Source organism: Patiria miniata, unplaced genomic scaffold (genome assembly GCF_015706575.1).
Source record: "Patiria miniata isolate m_02_andy unplaced genomic scaffold, ASM1570657v1 HiC_scaffold_3, whole genome shotgun sequence".
Taxonomy (NCBI): Eukaryota; Metazoa; Echinodermata; class Asteroidea; order Valvatida; family Asterinidae; genus Patiria; species Patiria miniata.
Genome location: NW_024037069.1, coordinates 15643848 through 15660019, shown reverse-complemented (window position 1 = coordinate 15660019; position 16172 = coordinate 15643848). Strand labels below are relative to the sequence as shown.

The 16172-nt window shown below is 38.9% G+C and overlaps 1 protein-coding gene across 1 annotated transcript; it reads right to left on the bottom strand.

Annotated features, from left to right (window-relative positions):
• Window positions 1-5581: 5581 nt before the first annotated feature.
• On the bottom strand, window positions 5582-15825 carry LOC119738485 (actin-related protein 2/3 complex subunit 4). The gene is made up of 6 exons (XM_038213389.1): window positions 15677-15825; window positions 10175-10293; window positions 8920-9031; window positions 8343-8438; window positions 7553-7723; window positions 5582-5865 (listed from the first exon to the last, which is right to left on the bottom strand). Exons 1-6 carry the CDS (start codon window positions 15677-15679, stop codon window positions 5860-5862), a joined length of 507 nt encoding a protein of 168 aa, XP_038069317.1. The 5' UTR covers window positions 15680-15825; the 3' UTR covers window positions 5582-5859.
• Window positions 15826-16172: the final 347 nt, after the last annotated feature.

Below are 16172 nucleotides of genomic sequence, written 5' to 3'. Positions count from 1 at the left end.
TACCAGCCTTCGCACTGTCTCTCATTTTTCAATCAAGTTTGAGTGTTTAAGAGTGTTTGATTTGGTACACGGTACCCTGTGGAGACATGTGAATAATAGGGAACAAAAGATTGTATACGTTATCATGAAATAGATATATGGATGTTACTCAAAAACTAGGAATTTCCGAGGTGTGTTGATCATCGCAAATTGAAGTATTTTATGTAAGGGATATTAAGTCCGAATTTCAGCCCAGGAAATTAATTCTGGTTAAAATAGGAGCAATTGGAAACTACACTTTCAAACTCTAAAACTTTAGTACACGAGAACAAAGAAATGACTCCACAAGGATACAAATTTCAATATGTGTGTTTAAGAGTGTCTGTGTCGCGACCAATACGATGACATTCAAGAAAGAAAAATTTTGAATTTTCATCACAACTCCATCCAATTGGCAAGATCATTTTAAAGTCGATCAAAAGGTAAAGATATATACTGTACATGTACACACACGTATCGTAATGTCGACCAAATTATGATCAGTACCTGTTCTATGCACCATATTTCTTGACAGACATTAAAAAAGTACATGAAATTTTGTTTTAGAATGAACTGCTTTTTTTTCACTTAAAATTATTTATAAGCCGATTGTGTTTTGACAAGTGTAATTGCTCATGTATTCAAGCCAAAGACGAATGGAGATCTACAATATATGTACATAAATGTTTGTATATTTTAGTTGCTCATAAAGACATACGGTGTTTGTATTTGCCAAAAAAAGTTTATATTTTGGAAAATGGCTTTTGCATATAAAATGTTGAAAAATAAGGATTTCAGGACTGTAGTGTGTTTTCAAATAATACTTTGAAAATTTTTATGAAATTTTGACAAGACGGAAGTTAAATATTCATGTATTGCATAATTTGTTTTTGCCATGATCATTCCCCTCAACTTTTGGGGGAAAAAACACCAATGATAGTAGTGGTGGTTTTTCAAGTTCAGACTGAAATTGTGACTTGAAATTTTAAATAAAAGTTAAAAGAAAAACATTGCTGGGTCAGTGTAATTCATTTCCCCCGATAGATATCAAGACTGTTATTAGCTGATGCCACATAGATGTTTCTTGAAGGAATAGGAGTATATTCACCAAACAAGTGTTCCATACTTGCATAACAGTATACAAATAATGAATGTTTATGAGTGCAATGTTAAGAATAACTTCATGAGGTGACGCCCAGTGGAATGAGACATGCCATCTGACACCTCATGCAATTATTCTTTCCACTGCACGAATGTGAAAGATTCATTACTATTTTTTTTACAACGCCTGAATAAATCCTTGTCATCTGATTAGTAATTTGTAAACTGGTACTTTGAATGTACGGCATCAGAGCTGTGTTATAGTGCAACCAGTAGTGTGACTAGCAATGGAACTTTTATTTTTGAATTGCGACTGCGCCGTGCGCCGAGACAAATAATTCATTGGTCAAGGCGTGATCAATGACCCAACAATCAGGTGAAGGGGATATATAATAGGCATCGTATAAATGAAATTATCAAAGAAACAACATGAAAATATATCTCAAAAAAGCTTGCAATTTTATTCATAGTAGATGATTAGACATGTTCAAAAAATATTTAATTGTGAGATTAACACAACAGAAAGATTCCACATTGGAATGTGTTTTTACAGTATCCCATAATAAGGGCTCATTGGCCACACTCGTATTAAATCCTACACTTGGAACTGGGCTATAAACATCGGCTCAAAAATAGCCAACTAGACAAAAACTACAGCGGTGTCTTGCGACAGAAAGAGTCGTTAACCAGTTCATGTCGGATGACGCGTACACGCAAAGGTTTTGCGGTATTTGGAACGGATGATGGATAAACACGCAACGAGCAAGGCCGGAAATATCTGTCTGCACCCCGCTCGCAGCGAGCGAGGCCGGAAATATCAGGGTGTGCAACCCGCAGATGACGGCCTGAACCCGTCTGGCAACGAGGTTCGTGAAAACAATCCTTCGCCTGGGTCCGATTAATGTCAAAATAATCCTGGCGCGAACTGGTTAATCCAGACGAATAGTTTAGTTCGTATCTTGGTCTGCATTCTAAATGATCAAGACAGCTGGGATATTCGAAAGTTTAAGTGAGTCTGGTCCTCTGTGTTTATAAATAAAATAAAAAATATCTTGTACGACATTAAGTTCTATTTTGAGTCTCAAAACAACTACTTCACAATCCATTTATAAATTATTTGTTTCAATGTTTGGAATTAGAATCAATTTTCACATGAGGGAAAATTGAATCAAAGACCCAAATGTCCTCATGATACTAATAAAGAATAAAACACAATAAATGACTGAAAGTATATGCTTTCAACTTGGAAAAAAAACACACCAAAAACAAAAAAGCAATTACATATCTAATAGACATGTAAAAACTGTATTTTACTTTTAGTACAACATGCTGAACAAACTGGGCAAAAATCAAGGGTTATTCTGTGCTGTTGGACTTGGACAAGTATTTTTCTGGAAAAGTTCTGTTATAATCACCGCTGTATTTATCCAAAAAAGTTACAATTGATTGGAAATGGAGACTTTCATTTCACCAAAGCTGGAGGCTAAGGGCCAATAACTTATAATTTAACAAGTTAGATATGGTAATATGGCATAAACTTGGTGTCCTTTAAATAAACTCTGACCCCTTATATTACATATTTCATGCATAATGTGGGAAATTCTACAAATGTACCAGTAATATCTCAGTATACAGGGTGAAGCAAAGGCAAATTATGGGAGTCCCACAAATTAGGGGATTTGTATTTTAAAATTCTGAGCAAAAAAATAGTTAGTGGCCTGACGTTTCGACCCTAGCAGAGTCTTTCTCAGAGTCTTTTTAGCCTTCGAGAAAGACTCTGCTAGGGTTGAAACGTCAGACCACTAACTATTTTTTTGCATTTATACCATAGGTCCTTTTGGTTGGTAAGCAGTTTGCAACAGCTAATTCTATTTTTCAAAATTCTGAGCATCAGCACCAGTGTTTTAGTCGAGTCTATCACAAGCCCCTGTAAGTCCTCACAAATCCAATTACAAGTCCTCAAATCCCAAGTCAAGCCACAAAAGGCATTCCTTTGTTACTGTTCCGCAACTGTTACTTGTGACTGGACTTGTGACTGGAATTGCGATTTACTTGTGACTGGACTTGCGATTTACTTGTGACTGGACTTGCGATTTACTTGTGACTGGACTTGCGATTTACTTGTGACTGGAATTGCGATTTACTTGTGACTGGACTTGCGATTTACTTGTGACTGGACTTGCGATTTACTTGTGACTGGACTTGCGATGTACTTGTGACTGGACTTGCGATTTACTTGTGACTGGACTTGCGATTTACTTGTGATTGGACTTGCGATTTACTTGTGACTGGACTTGCGATGTACTTGTGACTGGACTTGTGATTTACTTGTGACTGGACTTGTGATTTACTTGTGACTGGACTTGTGATTTACTTGTGACTGGACTTGTGGTTTACTTGTGACTGGATTTACGATTTACTTTTGACTGGACTTGTGATTTACTTTTGACTGGACTTGTGATTTACTTTTGACTGGACTTGTGATGGACTCGAGTACTACACTGTTGATTTCACAGCAAAAGCTGAGAAACCTTTGCCAATTGTTGCACTAACTTGTGGTGAGATGTGCTCTAAACACACTGTGTACAGCTCATTCATCCATGAATGCCAAAAATGGGTTAATCAGGATGACGATTTTAGCAGATTTTCTGCTAGATCTGGCAGATTTTTTTGGAAAAAATATTGAAAATAGCAGAAAATCTAGCAGATTTCTAGCAGACTTATGAAAAATTGTGTTCCTAACAGAAAAATATAGCAGTTTTGTTCTGAACAAGCTTCAATTATCTCAAGCAAACCCTTGAACAGCTGGGCTAGGCCACATAATGGCGCATATGATGTTCACACCTACATAAGTATGGCGCAAGCTGTATCAAGATTTGATAAGCTTTTTGTTCACAGACATGTACGTATATCATGATGTTCTAAACAGAACACATTTTGCCATAACTAGGCATTTTCTTTTATAACACCTGCGTGTGAATATTTTTGTTTTTAATGTATTTTGTGTAATTATAGGTGAGTTGGCAGATTTTTAGTTGAATCTAGCAGAATTTGGAAATGCATCTAGCAGAAATTTGCAATTTTCATCTGGTCACCCTGGTGTTGATAGAGAAAGACCACGCAACCTTTATGACAGTGTTCCAAGTTCACAATTGTCTTCTTTTTTTTCGGGGATGCAAGGTTTTATTTTGAAACACCCAGTATACCTGTAATGGGTTGAACAATATATAATTGTTTCATCCAAAACACAACTGTTTGTGAAATTGACAAGTTTAATTAAAATAAGAAAGGCCCAATCATACAAATCGATATATGTGCATCTTGCACAGCCACTGATTTTAGACTTTCAATCCATAATACATGTACATACTGTCCTCTATACGTTTTAGCAACTCTTAATTTAAAGCTCAATCATCATCCATTAATTAAAAAAAAAAATTAGAAATGTGGAATCTAGTTTAATACAGATCCAACTTTAATTCATTTACATTCCAAATAGTTCTATCTTTTTGTCTATTTCCCAATTGCAGTGCTGCTATTGTATAAGTGATTGAACGGCATATTTTGTTTACAAATTTTCAAAAAATAAATGTGTGGGCCACGTGTTAACCCCGACACTCCTATGCTACAGTTGACAGAAGTTGGGAGTTACCGACGGACATGTTTTGTACAAAATGACCTATGACCCCGACTCCCAAGGCATTTTTTCACTACTAACTTTCCTCAATCCTCCAAAATCCTCCGTTGTGCAGGAAATAGTTAGCACGTTTGTTATGCTTTAACTTCCAAGGAGCAGGAAGCCCCAAGGAAACAACAGTGCCTGAGCTCTATCTTCCACATCCTGCAACATCATCTTAACCCTTCTACAATTCACATCCCTTCAAGTTTTGCAAAACCACCTTTGACCACAGAGTTAGCACCCACGCTTCAAAATACGTTGAGGTAATCTTCTGTTGGGTACGGATAACACTTCAAAATTCCAGCACACAATAAGCCGTTTGCAAGTGACCTATACCCTGACTTGCTCAGAATGCTTGGCACATTTTAACTTTGAATTCTCCAGACCAAAGACATTGTTGCTACATGTATATCACATGATTCGGGGGAAAGCTCTTGCATAGTTACATAAGAGACGCTCAGCACCAATACATCGCTCACAATGGGTGAGAATGGCACAAAGACACCAGACCATGCCGGAGCTGGGGGTTGCTAGCATAAGGCTTGCCCTGAATTACATGATATAGCAACAGTCTCTTTGGTCGGGAGAATGCAAAGTTAAAATGTGCAAAGCATTGGATTAAGTCAGCGTTCCAGATTTTATTCAAATTTAACTCGCAAATGGCTTATTCTTTTTTGAGATTTAGCTCAGGCCAAGCAGGCAGATTCAGTCACGCTTCACTGCTCTCCACACTAATGTGGGTGTTTTTGGTGCAGTGACTCTCTGTGTAACACAGTTAATTTAACACTTCATATCCCTTCACCTGAAACTGACCTGCAGGGTTTTGAAGGGTTTTACATATTTCTCTGAATATTGACTTCCCGTGAGGAGCCTTAGTAAGAGGGTTGATACTTCCCGGCGGATTTTGAAGGATATGGGAGGAATTAGGGCCGGTGAAGCTATACCTTCTAGAAAGCCGTATTTCTCCTCTGATAAGATGTGTGGATGCTACAAACTCTTGATGGTGATCGCATCCTTAGCCCACCCCTTTATTAGTTTGCATCGAGCTGCATCTACATTATTTAAAACTGGAGAGAAAGAACAAAAGAGAAAAACAAGCCAATGTCATATTTCAGCACATGAATTTCCATTTAAAGGGATTTAAGTAGACTCCTGACCTTTTGGCCTGAAATTTGAGGTATACATGTACGCACATGTTTGGTGCCAACATGTTATTTACAATTTGACCAAAAAACCACCTGGAGTCAGGCAACTGCAGCTGAGGGATTGTATCTCTGCATTTAATAACAAGTTTAGGAATTAAGTATTCTGAGCTTACCCGGCCCAATTTCTTAGCTTTGCTTACCACAGAATTCCGCGCTTATGATCAGCCACGTCGACCAAGCTAGCAGAAAAACTCTGTGCTCAACGCTGTAAGCACAGAATCCTTAGTTACGGGGTGTACGCATGTGAAGAAGCCAAAATTCCTCGCTTATCTGTGAAATGCGCTTACTGTAAGCACAACATTTTCTGCTACAGTAAGCAGGGATTTTTCGCTAATGGTAAACAGAGCCAAGAAATTGGGCCCAGGATAGCACAGGAATTCTGTGCCAGCCCTGTCAACACAGAATCCTCAGTTGCCGAATTCACATTATGTGCACAAGCCAAAATATCTTGTGAACCACTAAAACACAGATACCATTCAGGCAGAATTTTCTTTTACTTCTAGCAAATATTTTTGGGGTCGAATGCAACTCTTTGATGGTCGGTCATTGCAAGTTGGAAAAAATATTGAGCCAGAGAAACATTTCCAATTTTTGTAAGAAGTTATTACTTTCATGACTTTTTACTTTCAGGAAATTTTTTGAGACTTCCCACAGACTTTCAAGTGTGCAGAGCCACAGTCGAACAACTGATATATCTGAGCAATGCAAATTTTATGCGACCAAGCATGTCAACCAATCGGAGTCGACTTTAGAACTGTGACACAATTTCGATCAGAAATGTGGACTAAGCTGTTGATTGGTCAATTTGGACACCATGATTTTGTAATACAATAATGGTAACCGGAGACCCGATATAAAAGGCGCCCACTGAATAGTCAGAATCGCGAGATCAAGACACAGTCTTGTTTTGCATTTAATTACGAATCTGCTTGTATATCATAGACCATTGCTGTGTAAGGGGATACTGCATAGACTAAACAGACTTTGCGCACAACTACCAAAGTGGTTGCAGAATACTGCTTTCCCCCCTCATTCTTTCCTTATGGTAAGCACTGCCATGAAATTCAGCCCAAATTGGGGGTTTTCTGGACAAGGTATGTTGGAGGGTAGTATTAAAGCTATAGTCCATCATTTGCAGCCATCCGAAAAAGTAACTGGCGTATTATTGTTGAAAAACAGACTTGGTTGAAAGATAGTAAATGGACTAAACTCCCTGTGAAATTATTCTTTCTGGCAAGCTATCATTTTGAAGTAATCAACGAAAGAAGGCCTTTCCAACGGTGCATCTTAAGAAGCACTGTAGGAAAATTTAAATTAGTAGTTAGTTTTGTTATTCGGCGCAGCACGCGCAAGCATTGGCACAACGCACAGGCGCGCGCGGTTGCTATAATTCGTCGGATCAGTGCGCAACATCGCGTATAGCTGCAATTCAAAACAATTCAAAACGCACAAATTACAAATGATGGACTATAATCTTTAAATACAAGGACTTGACAGGCAAGATATTTGCACACAAGTTAGGAAAAAAGAACTTTTGACGCAAGCTTACATTTTTCAGGAACTCCTGAGCGACGATACGGGCCCTGGCGTTGACGCTAAGTTTCATCTCGCTAATCTCCTTGTCGATTTCCTCCATAAACTGGATGACAAAGTCTACTAGCTTGTCCTTGTACATCTGCTCTGTGTGGAAGTTGGTGATGAGGAAGCTGATGTCGTAGCCCTGCAGGGGGAAAAAGATAAACCAAGCATGAGACCGAGATCAGAATGAGAAGTATCCAGAAATGTTACAGAATTCAGGTTTTCCTCACAAGTTTGGGGCTTTTAACTTTTAAGAGCTCAGTGAATAAACTTGACAATATATTTTTTTTCAAATCTTATACATCCATCATCTAGTAATGGTCAGTGAGATTACCGACCTGGATTTTTTGGATCATTTCTCTGAATCATTAATTAGATATCATGATTAACTGGCTCCGACACAGACATTACACTTGAGGCTGGAATTCCCAGCTGTGATTTCTCTTATCTTGCAGCTAAAATTGCAAATTTGAATAAAAAAGAAAATGACAGTTGGGTTAGACAAATCAAGTTTTCAGATTTCTTTATATTGAGTTTATAACACTCTGTGAGTATTTTTTTTAAAGAATTCTGTCTGGTGAAAAAAAATCATACATTTGCTGTAAACTTATGGGCCCAAAAAAGCAACAAAAATACACATCTAATGCATTTGTGATGTAAAACGTGTCACTAAGAAAAGGCTATAAAAATCAAGTCCAAAACTATACAAATCAAATCAAATTTTTTACCAAACAAAATTCGGATGAAATTTGTGTGCATACCTCGACCGGCTTTCGTCTGAGGATGAAGAAGTTCTCTGCCCTCAGCATCATGAAGCGCATGAACTTGTGACATAGGATCTTCTCAATTTCATCAGCCTTAAAAAAGAGAAAGAGAGAAAATCCATGATTTAAGTATTCTGGTCAATGTAAAATCTATTGCTGTTCATGCATTTTGTTCATTTCTAATAACACAGCTCAAAATCCAAAGAAGAATATACAAAACCTACTCCTGTTGAAGTTTCAGCTCAGTGGATATTACACTTTTCAAGAAAACAGTGAAAAACATTTTGGTCACAAAAACCCAACTTTGTTGGCAGCACTCTTTGTTTCCAAAAATCAGTCAATTGACCGATCACTGGATACCACCTACACGTCTTGATTTCTTCTAAATGACAGCAAGCCAGATGGAATAAGTTCACGGCGTGTTTAGTACCAGTACAATCTTTAACCCAAGTATGCTTTTCCATAATAATTTGGTAGGTTACTTTTGGGATAAATGCAAATGATCCTATATGCCTTTAAATTAAGTTGTTTTCAAATAGGGCAATAGTTTAGAAAGGCCTTTGCTTTGACTTACTTGTTTGATGCCAATGCTTATTCTGATTGAGTTGATGGATCCCTCTATAAGAACTCTCTCTTTCTCGTTTCGGCTGACCACTACCGGTATGAGGAGAAGCTCCTTCCCGCTCCTGTAGAAATGATCAAATAGCGTCAATCAGAGAGTTAAAGGTACACTACCTTCACTCTCCTAGCAGGAAGTCAACATTCAGAGCAATATGTAACACCCTTCAAAATCCTGCAGGTCAGTCTCAGGTGAAGGAATATGAAGTGTTAAAGTAACTGTGTCACACAGAGAGTCACTGCACACAAAAACAGCACTGTACAAGAGCAGTGAAGTACAATGTACGACCAAGTCTGCCTGCTTGCACTGAGCTTGACCATACAAAAGAGTTGTGCAGAGATTTGAAGTGTCATCCATACTCCAAAGGAATTTGAAGTGTGGGTGCTAACTCTGTGGGCAAGTGTGGTTTTGCAAAACTTGAAGGGTAGTGAAGTACAGAAGACTAGGAGGGTTAACCTTTGAACATAACCCCTTTTATTCCACATGTAGTTGATGGATTCTGTTGGATTCAGCATGTTTCAGACTTCGCTATCACTAGATGCTACTGAATTCAGTGGGGCATATAGCGACAGCACACGACAACACTATTTTGGAAGGTCAAATACTTGTATACGTGTATAGTTTTCGGCTCAAAATGTCTTCATAAACTTTTTTTCATCAATAGAGCACGGAATATCAGATGTACATCTCAATTGTTTTATCTTTTAGTTTTTCTGCATAATATCATACATGTATGTTCCTTACAGACTCCAGGGGCAGACAGTGGGGGGGGGGGGGGGGGGGGGGGGGGAAGAGTGACTCCTCCCCCTTCCAATTTTAATAGTTTTACGTGATGGAAAAAGATCCAAATTTCCTTAACCCTAACTTGTCCAACTCCATCAAAATACATCCCCATTTTGGGATTTGGGTAGGCAAGCTATCTGCACCAAGTCCATCTAAACCCACCTATAGCAGTGGTGGTCTTGTGGTCAATTTCAGCGGATTAAGTACTAAAGTATTATGGGTCAGCGATGATGGATTTTGGTGGACTTGGTCCAGTTAAAAGACACTTAGGGGTTAAGGGTTAAGTTCCCTGAATAATGTCTTCAGAATCACTCTGTTTTGCAAATTTGATTCTCTGCTTCGGGCCTTTGGTCTAATTTTGCATCTTGGACTGCACCACCCAAGCCGCCTCCCTTTGGAGACTCCTGGGTGCTCCCACTGCACTCACCTGACTTCCACCTCCGGTTTGTTGTGTCTTTCTACGACCTGTGAGGAGAAGTTTTCAAGGCACATGGATGCTTGTAAGGTTGCCCTTACTGCCTGTAGGTAGGGCCTCAATGTCGCAGCCTGGAGCAAAGAAAAACAAAAACAAGAATAGATTTTTAAATAGTTTGTTCAGAAACTCTGATCTGATTTAAATACTCTGATCTGGCCCATGACTTCTTTGGTGTCACATAATCCTATTCCCTACTATTTCTACTTTGAATTTCAATGCAAAGCTTCTGTTTATTTGAAAATATTGCAGTACATATTACAATGACGGGAAATGGGTCATTTGGGAGACATTCCCATAGACTTGTGCACAAAATGTTTTAATGTCACGTAACCCCAATTTTACCTTATCCGACCCCCACAAATTTCAGTCTATTTATGTTTTGGACCACGAGCCATCGATCTAGCTTATTTGCAACGATAACATTTTGCCTCTAAAAAGCAGCTGTGACATACATGTAAGGGAGGCATTGAAAGGTCTCCTTAATGTCCGGTGTGTCCCTAAGGTATAAATTAATGACGACAGAATGTCTCCCAAAGGTGCCATTAACAGGTATTTATAAATACCTCAGACAGTTTAGCCATTCCTATTGGTCGAGAGCCCGTCACGTGGCCGGTCTTAAACGGATGATAAAGACATGGCTAGCTGGTCTTAAACACTTTTCCAGTGCCACATGAAATTTGGACTCCCATGAAATCCGGTGCCTTTTAACGTTTCATTGGTTGAACGTTCACATTCCTCACGTATGCATGCGCAATGTAATACCAGTGAATCAGTATTTCATGGTCCGAAATTCACACTACACCAGCCTAGCTGCGTTTTGCACGACATCGCGTACGACGCGCACGCAAATGTCCTTATAAGGTAATGAGTTGTGGAGGGGCATTCCATATTATAGTCAGAAGGGTGTTTCATAAAGCATGAAGTAAAATTGTTAAACAAAATGGTTGGCAACGTCTAGTTTTTGACATGTTTTGATTTTAGGACTGAAAAGATTTTTATTTTGGCCGAAAAGGTATTCATGAATGGGAATAAATATGTGTTTGGTCGGTATTAAACACTCTGTTTAAGACCGGTGGGAGTCTGGATGGGCGATAATTACCCATCCAGACTCACACTGGTCGTAAACAGAGTGTTATAATACCTCCCGAACACACATTTATTTCCTTATTACATTTACACCTAAACACGATGACCTCTTTCTCCATTTCACTAAAGAAAATAATTTACTGAAAATGAATACATTTTGCCTAAATACTGAGGAAGGGGACGGGGCCTGGTCAGGGGCCTGGTCTCGGGCCCAAAAAACAGGAAGGAATGGTAAACAATGAATTACATATCAAAAGGAAACTAGATGACTGGCAACATGTACCTCTAGGAATTGGAATACATTGTTATAACTTTTCTATTAAAAGAGTAGTTTTTTTTTTTTTTAATGTGGTTTTCTTTTATTGTGCCTCTGTAGTGGTCTCCCTAACCAACTACTTATACTACATGTAATTCAAATGTTTAGATATTCTGACTATTAAGTTCAGTCACAAAAAAATATCTTTTTATTTCAAAATTAAATAAACCATGGGAATGATGATTTCTATTATGGCTTGATTAATGTCCTTTTTTTACTTCCGATGTTGAATAAATCACTTTAACCTTAACAATCATCTCCAGTCAAACTCTAACACAAGGGTTTGTTGGAATCTGTCAGAGTGAGTACTGCACTGGTGAACTGATTATGCCTTACATGGGGTTAAGGCATACCGCCATAATCAGAGTCCAACAGTTTGGGGAAGGTTCCTACCAGACAGGGCTCTGGAGTGCTCTGAAACGTGCAAAACTAAATCAGGCCCACTTTACTCACAGTTTAGCCAGCAAATTTCTCCAAGAATTCCACTGGAGCAAAGAAAATGTCCTCAGTATTTCACCAACCAAGTTTGCAGACCAAATTCAATTTTTAAAGGAGACTTTTCTTCAATATTTTGCACATGAGAGGGAAGTCAAGTGATTTCAAAATGGGGCTAAATACTAGACTGGTACATGTCCAACCATGGTCCAACTGTTTGAAAAGACTAACCTCTTCATTCAGTCTCAATAGTCTGGTGGCTTGACTATGGAGAAATGTGTAGTAAATTGAGACTAGTTCCCGCGTCATGCCACGTTTCTTAAATTCTGTTGGCATGGTTGATTGATGCAGTACTGAAGCTGCGTTGGACTGGTTGTTTTAGGTGCCACTGCTAGTCTATTTTCTTGTTTTTGCATGTTATCAATACCTTAAGTTTTGGGACTCTCATACACAGTATTGAGAGTCCAAAATTTTTGGACTAGGTTCCTACATGCACTTAATCACTCAAGGGGGTTAGGGTTTTAATGAGATCAAGCAATGAATGCAATACTGAATGGATTACCTACAGACACAATGATGCATGTACTTACTATAGATCCTTGCTATTGTACAACAATTCTATTCATTAGTATTTTTACATAGCACTACAATAGCACATCCTTTTCTACACTAACAGGAAGTACATGTCCGTACGATGGACAGACTTGTATAAACATTTGTGGCAATGTGTACAGCATGTATGTAGGTTATGAAAACAATTTTGGAGGTAATTTTTGTTGTTAATTAATGTACATGTACATGTGTAAGAAATTAAATGCACCACAAACTATGTTTATCCAGCAGAACCCTTCTCATAATATTTGTGAAAGATTATGATTATGATCTGATTGCGTGCTAAATGTACATGTATGCTACAAAGGAAGCAATCAAGCAAGAGTAATTTCCAGGCATTAAATGCCTTGGAAGGGCATTGTTAGGGGATTTGTGGATGATTACAGATACAAATGTAGGCCAATTTGTGTGAATTTCAAGCAGAATGGGGTACAAAGTACATAATACACCAATTTGGGGTTTTCAGAGTTGGTCTAAATATCATCACTGGTTTCAGTTTTATTGCTAAAAACTGAACCAACCATACAAAAATTAATTTAAAGAATTTCACAAATTTGTGAAACAAGAGAAATGGTGCAAGCTCATGGGCTACCAACTTTCCAAACCCCGACTGAATAATAATTGACCAATTCTCTGCAACTTTCGTCCGAAAATGACAATTTTTCTTGGCTATTAACTGCGTACGTGTCTTCCATTGTGCATATCAAGTGGAAAAAAAAACAGTCCTGATTTCGATTTCCTTGAACACTACTTTTCCTCATACATTGCTATCACCGCTGTGTGGCTCGCAATACAGAGGAAGTCCAGTATTTGAGCCATATTTATCTGGAGTCTTGCCTTGCTTAATAAAAGTTTTAATCGACAGCTTAACAAAGAGTGATGTAGCATGGAAATTGTTAGCTTTTTGGTACTTCCACGGGAAAACATTTCCAAACTATTTTGTGTTCATGTTCAGTGGCCATATTTTAGCTTAGGCCAAAAAAAAAAGTCTCCGGTTTCTGGTATGAAGCTTTCCCCAAAAGTGGTGCGGCGATGCAGGTTTTTTTTTTTTTTTTACTTTTTTCCCCGTCAAATGTCGGCTGATGACTGCTAATGGCGCCCGACAAAATTAGTGCAATAATGTATGGGAGCCCAGAGAGGCCACATAAAGCTTATACTCGATAGTAACCCCATCTAGAAACACGTTAAAATTGTGCAGCAGCAGGATTCCAGTCAGACCAGTGAGTTTGGCGTTTTTGAGACATCATCTTAAATTGAAAAAAAAACTTTTTAATTTTGCCAACGTGCATGGTTACGGCGACACGCGCGCATACCAGAAACTGGAGACTTTTTTTTTTGGCCTTATGCATGGTACCCTGTCTCTTCAATATGTGTTGTTATAAACCACCCTAGCGGGCCCAGGCTGCGCTGGACGACGTCTTCATTGCATTACGACTGACAATCCAGGGTATGAACTTCAGCTGCCATAGCGAAACAAATTACAACAAATTTTTTTCATATTTTTACCTGATGGAGGAAGCTGAAATTTTGTTTACCTATTCTTTGTGTCCAAAAGTACAAAGATGCTTGGTTTAGAAAAAAGTAAATATGTCTGTGGGTGAAGTGTTGCGCACGCCTAACCGGTCAAGTGAGAAGGTACAACCAATAAAAGGGAAAAGGAGTGTAATTTTCATGGCATTTGATTTTAATACGACACCGGCCACGCGCCGCGCGCGTGACTGACAGCTAACGATCCAGCACGCATTACGTGTGACCATTGCCATGTTGCCGTTGGGATTTAGGGAAAGATTCCCATATCTGGCCATCACTTGTCACCCTGCGACAAACCGTATGAGACTGGTCTGAAAATTTCTCAGTGTTTTCTCAGTAAATACTTGGATATTTTCCCTGCTAATTTTGACTTTTTATGACATATTAGGCCAAAAAAAAAAAAAAATAGTCCTGCTTCCGATTACATGGCATTCATTTTTTTTGGCCTTATCTTTTTCTGGTGGCTGATAGGTCACTGAAGGGAGGAATTAGTGATGGCCAGATATGGGAATCTTTCCGATTGAGTTACACTCAAATGTGTACAGACAAGCCTCCAAAGCTGTGTGAAAATTACACGAAAGGTAGACCTCTAAGATATTTGTTTTTCAATGCTAGTAACTGAAGGTGAGTGGGCACTCCGGGGAGTGTGCTTCCAAAGCATAAATAAACTAAAAGCAAAGTCTGAATGTGAACAAAATTAAGTTAAGCTATTTTGAATGGGGTCCAAGTGTGGCCTGTATTTACGGAGGTAGTCCAGTAAATTGGCCACATTTATGGGGCTAGGTCTAGCAAAGCAGTCATTATGATTCGGTACGGAGTGCATAACCTATGTAGTTTTGTACTGGAAATTGCCCCAACGCAATGAATTGGGGGAAAGAATTCCACATATGTATGCCACTAGTTTTTCCCTGCAATGACTCATCAACCATCAGAGAGGGATAACATGTCCTAAAAAGTGAAATTTAGTAGGGAAAATATTGAAGCATTTAGTTGGAAAATGCTTAGAATTTTTCAGAACAGTCTCATAGGATTTGTACACAGGGTGTCAAGTGGCGTTCGTATACAATTTAGGCTATATGGAATTCTTTCCGAATTGGGCACTAGACATGCTAGACCATCATGACCATGTAGACCCGAACCAATCCCAACATTTCTCTCCTCATCTATTCGCAATCCCTGGAAAAGTAGAACAAAGCCATTTTCTATTAATTCAGTGGCACGTACAGCAGTCCGGCCCATACATTTGTGTTATCAATCAATCATGTAACTTCGACTCGACTGTGTAGGAAGTTGTTCTCCTGCACAGTCTTCTGAAAATGGAACCACCCATGTTAACTGAAAAACCTCACGTTACACAACCAAGCAACGCGACCTTATGTAATGGGGATGTCTTCCCAAATGTCATTTAACCCTCCAATACCCCCTCCCTGGATTTTCCTCCTAGTAAAATTAGAAATTTCGCACAATTCTCTTACCATGTTTAGACTTCCTCACAATGCGGAAACGCCCGGCTTGAGAGAGATTTCTGCAATGAATGAATGACACACTTTCGACTGGTACCCACTTCGAACACCGCCCATTACATTTCCACTCACATAAGTTGGTGAACCAGTGGGAAATAAATAGCGCCACCACGAGCCAGATGTATATTTTGGTATACTTTGGTGTACACAATAGGTAGCGCCAGTATCACAACTCCAGCAGTACCACTTATCATAATTTATGCCGTGAATTAACAGTACAGCGTCATCAAACTTATGAATTCTGTACATGTACATGTACATGTACATGTACATCGTCGGTCCGCGCGTGATCGTCGTGTGCATGTCCTTCTTTAGCAGGCCCACCAGCACGGTCACCCATACATGTCAAGCCAAGGGTTCCGTACGTAATTGTACCGGGTGTAACATCACATTTTAGTTTGAAAAGACACATCCACGCTTTGTAATCCTATTCAATAGTGCACATCAC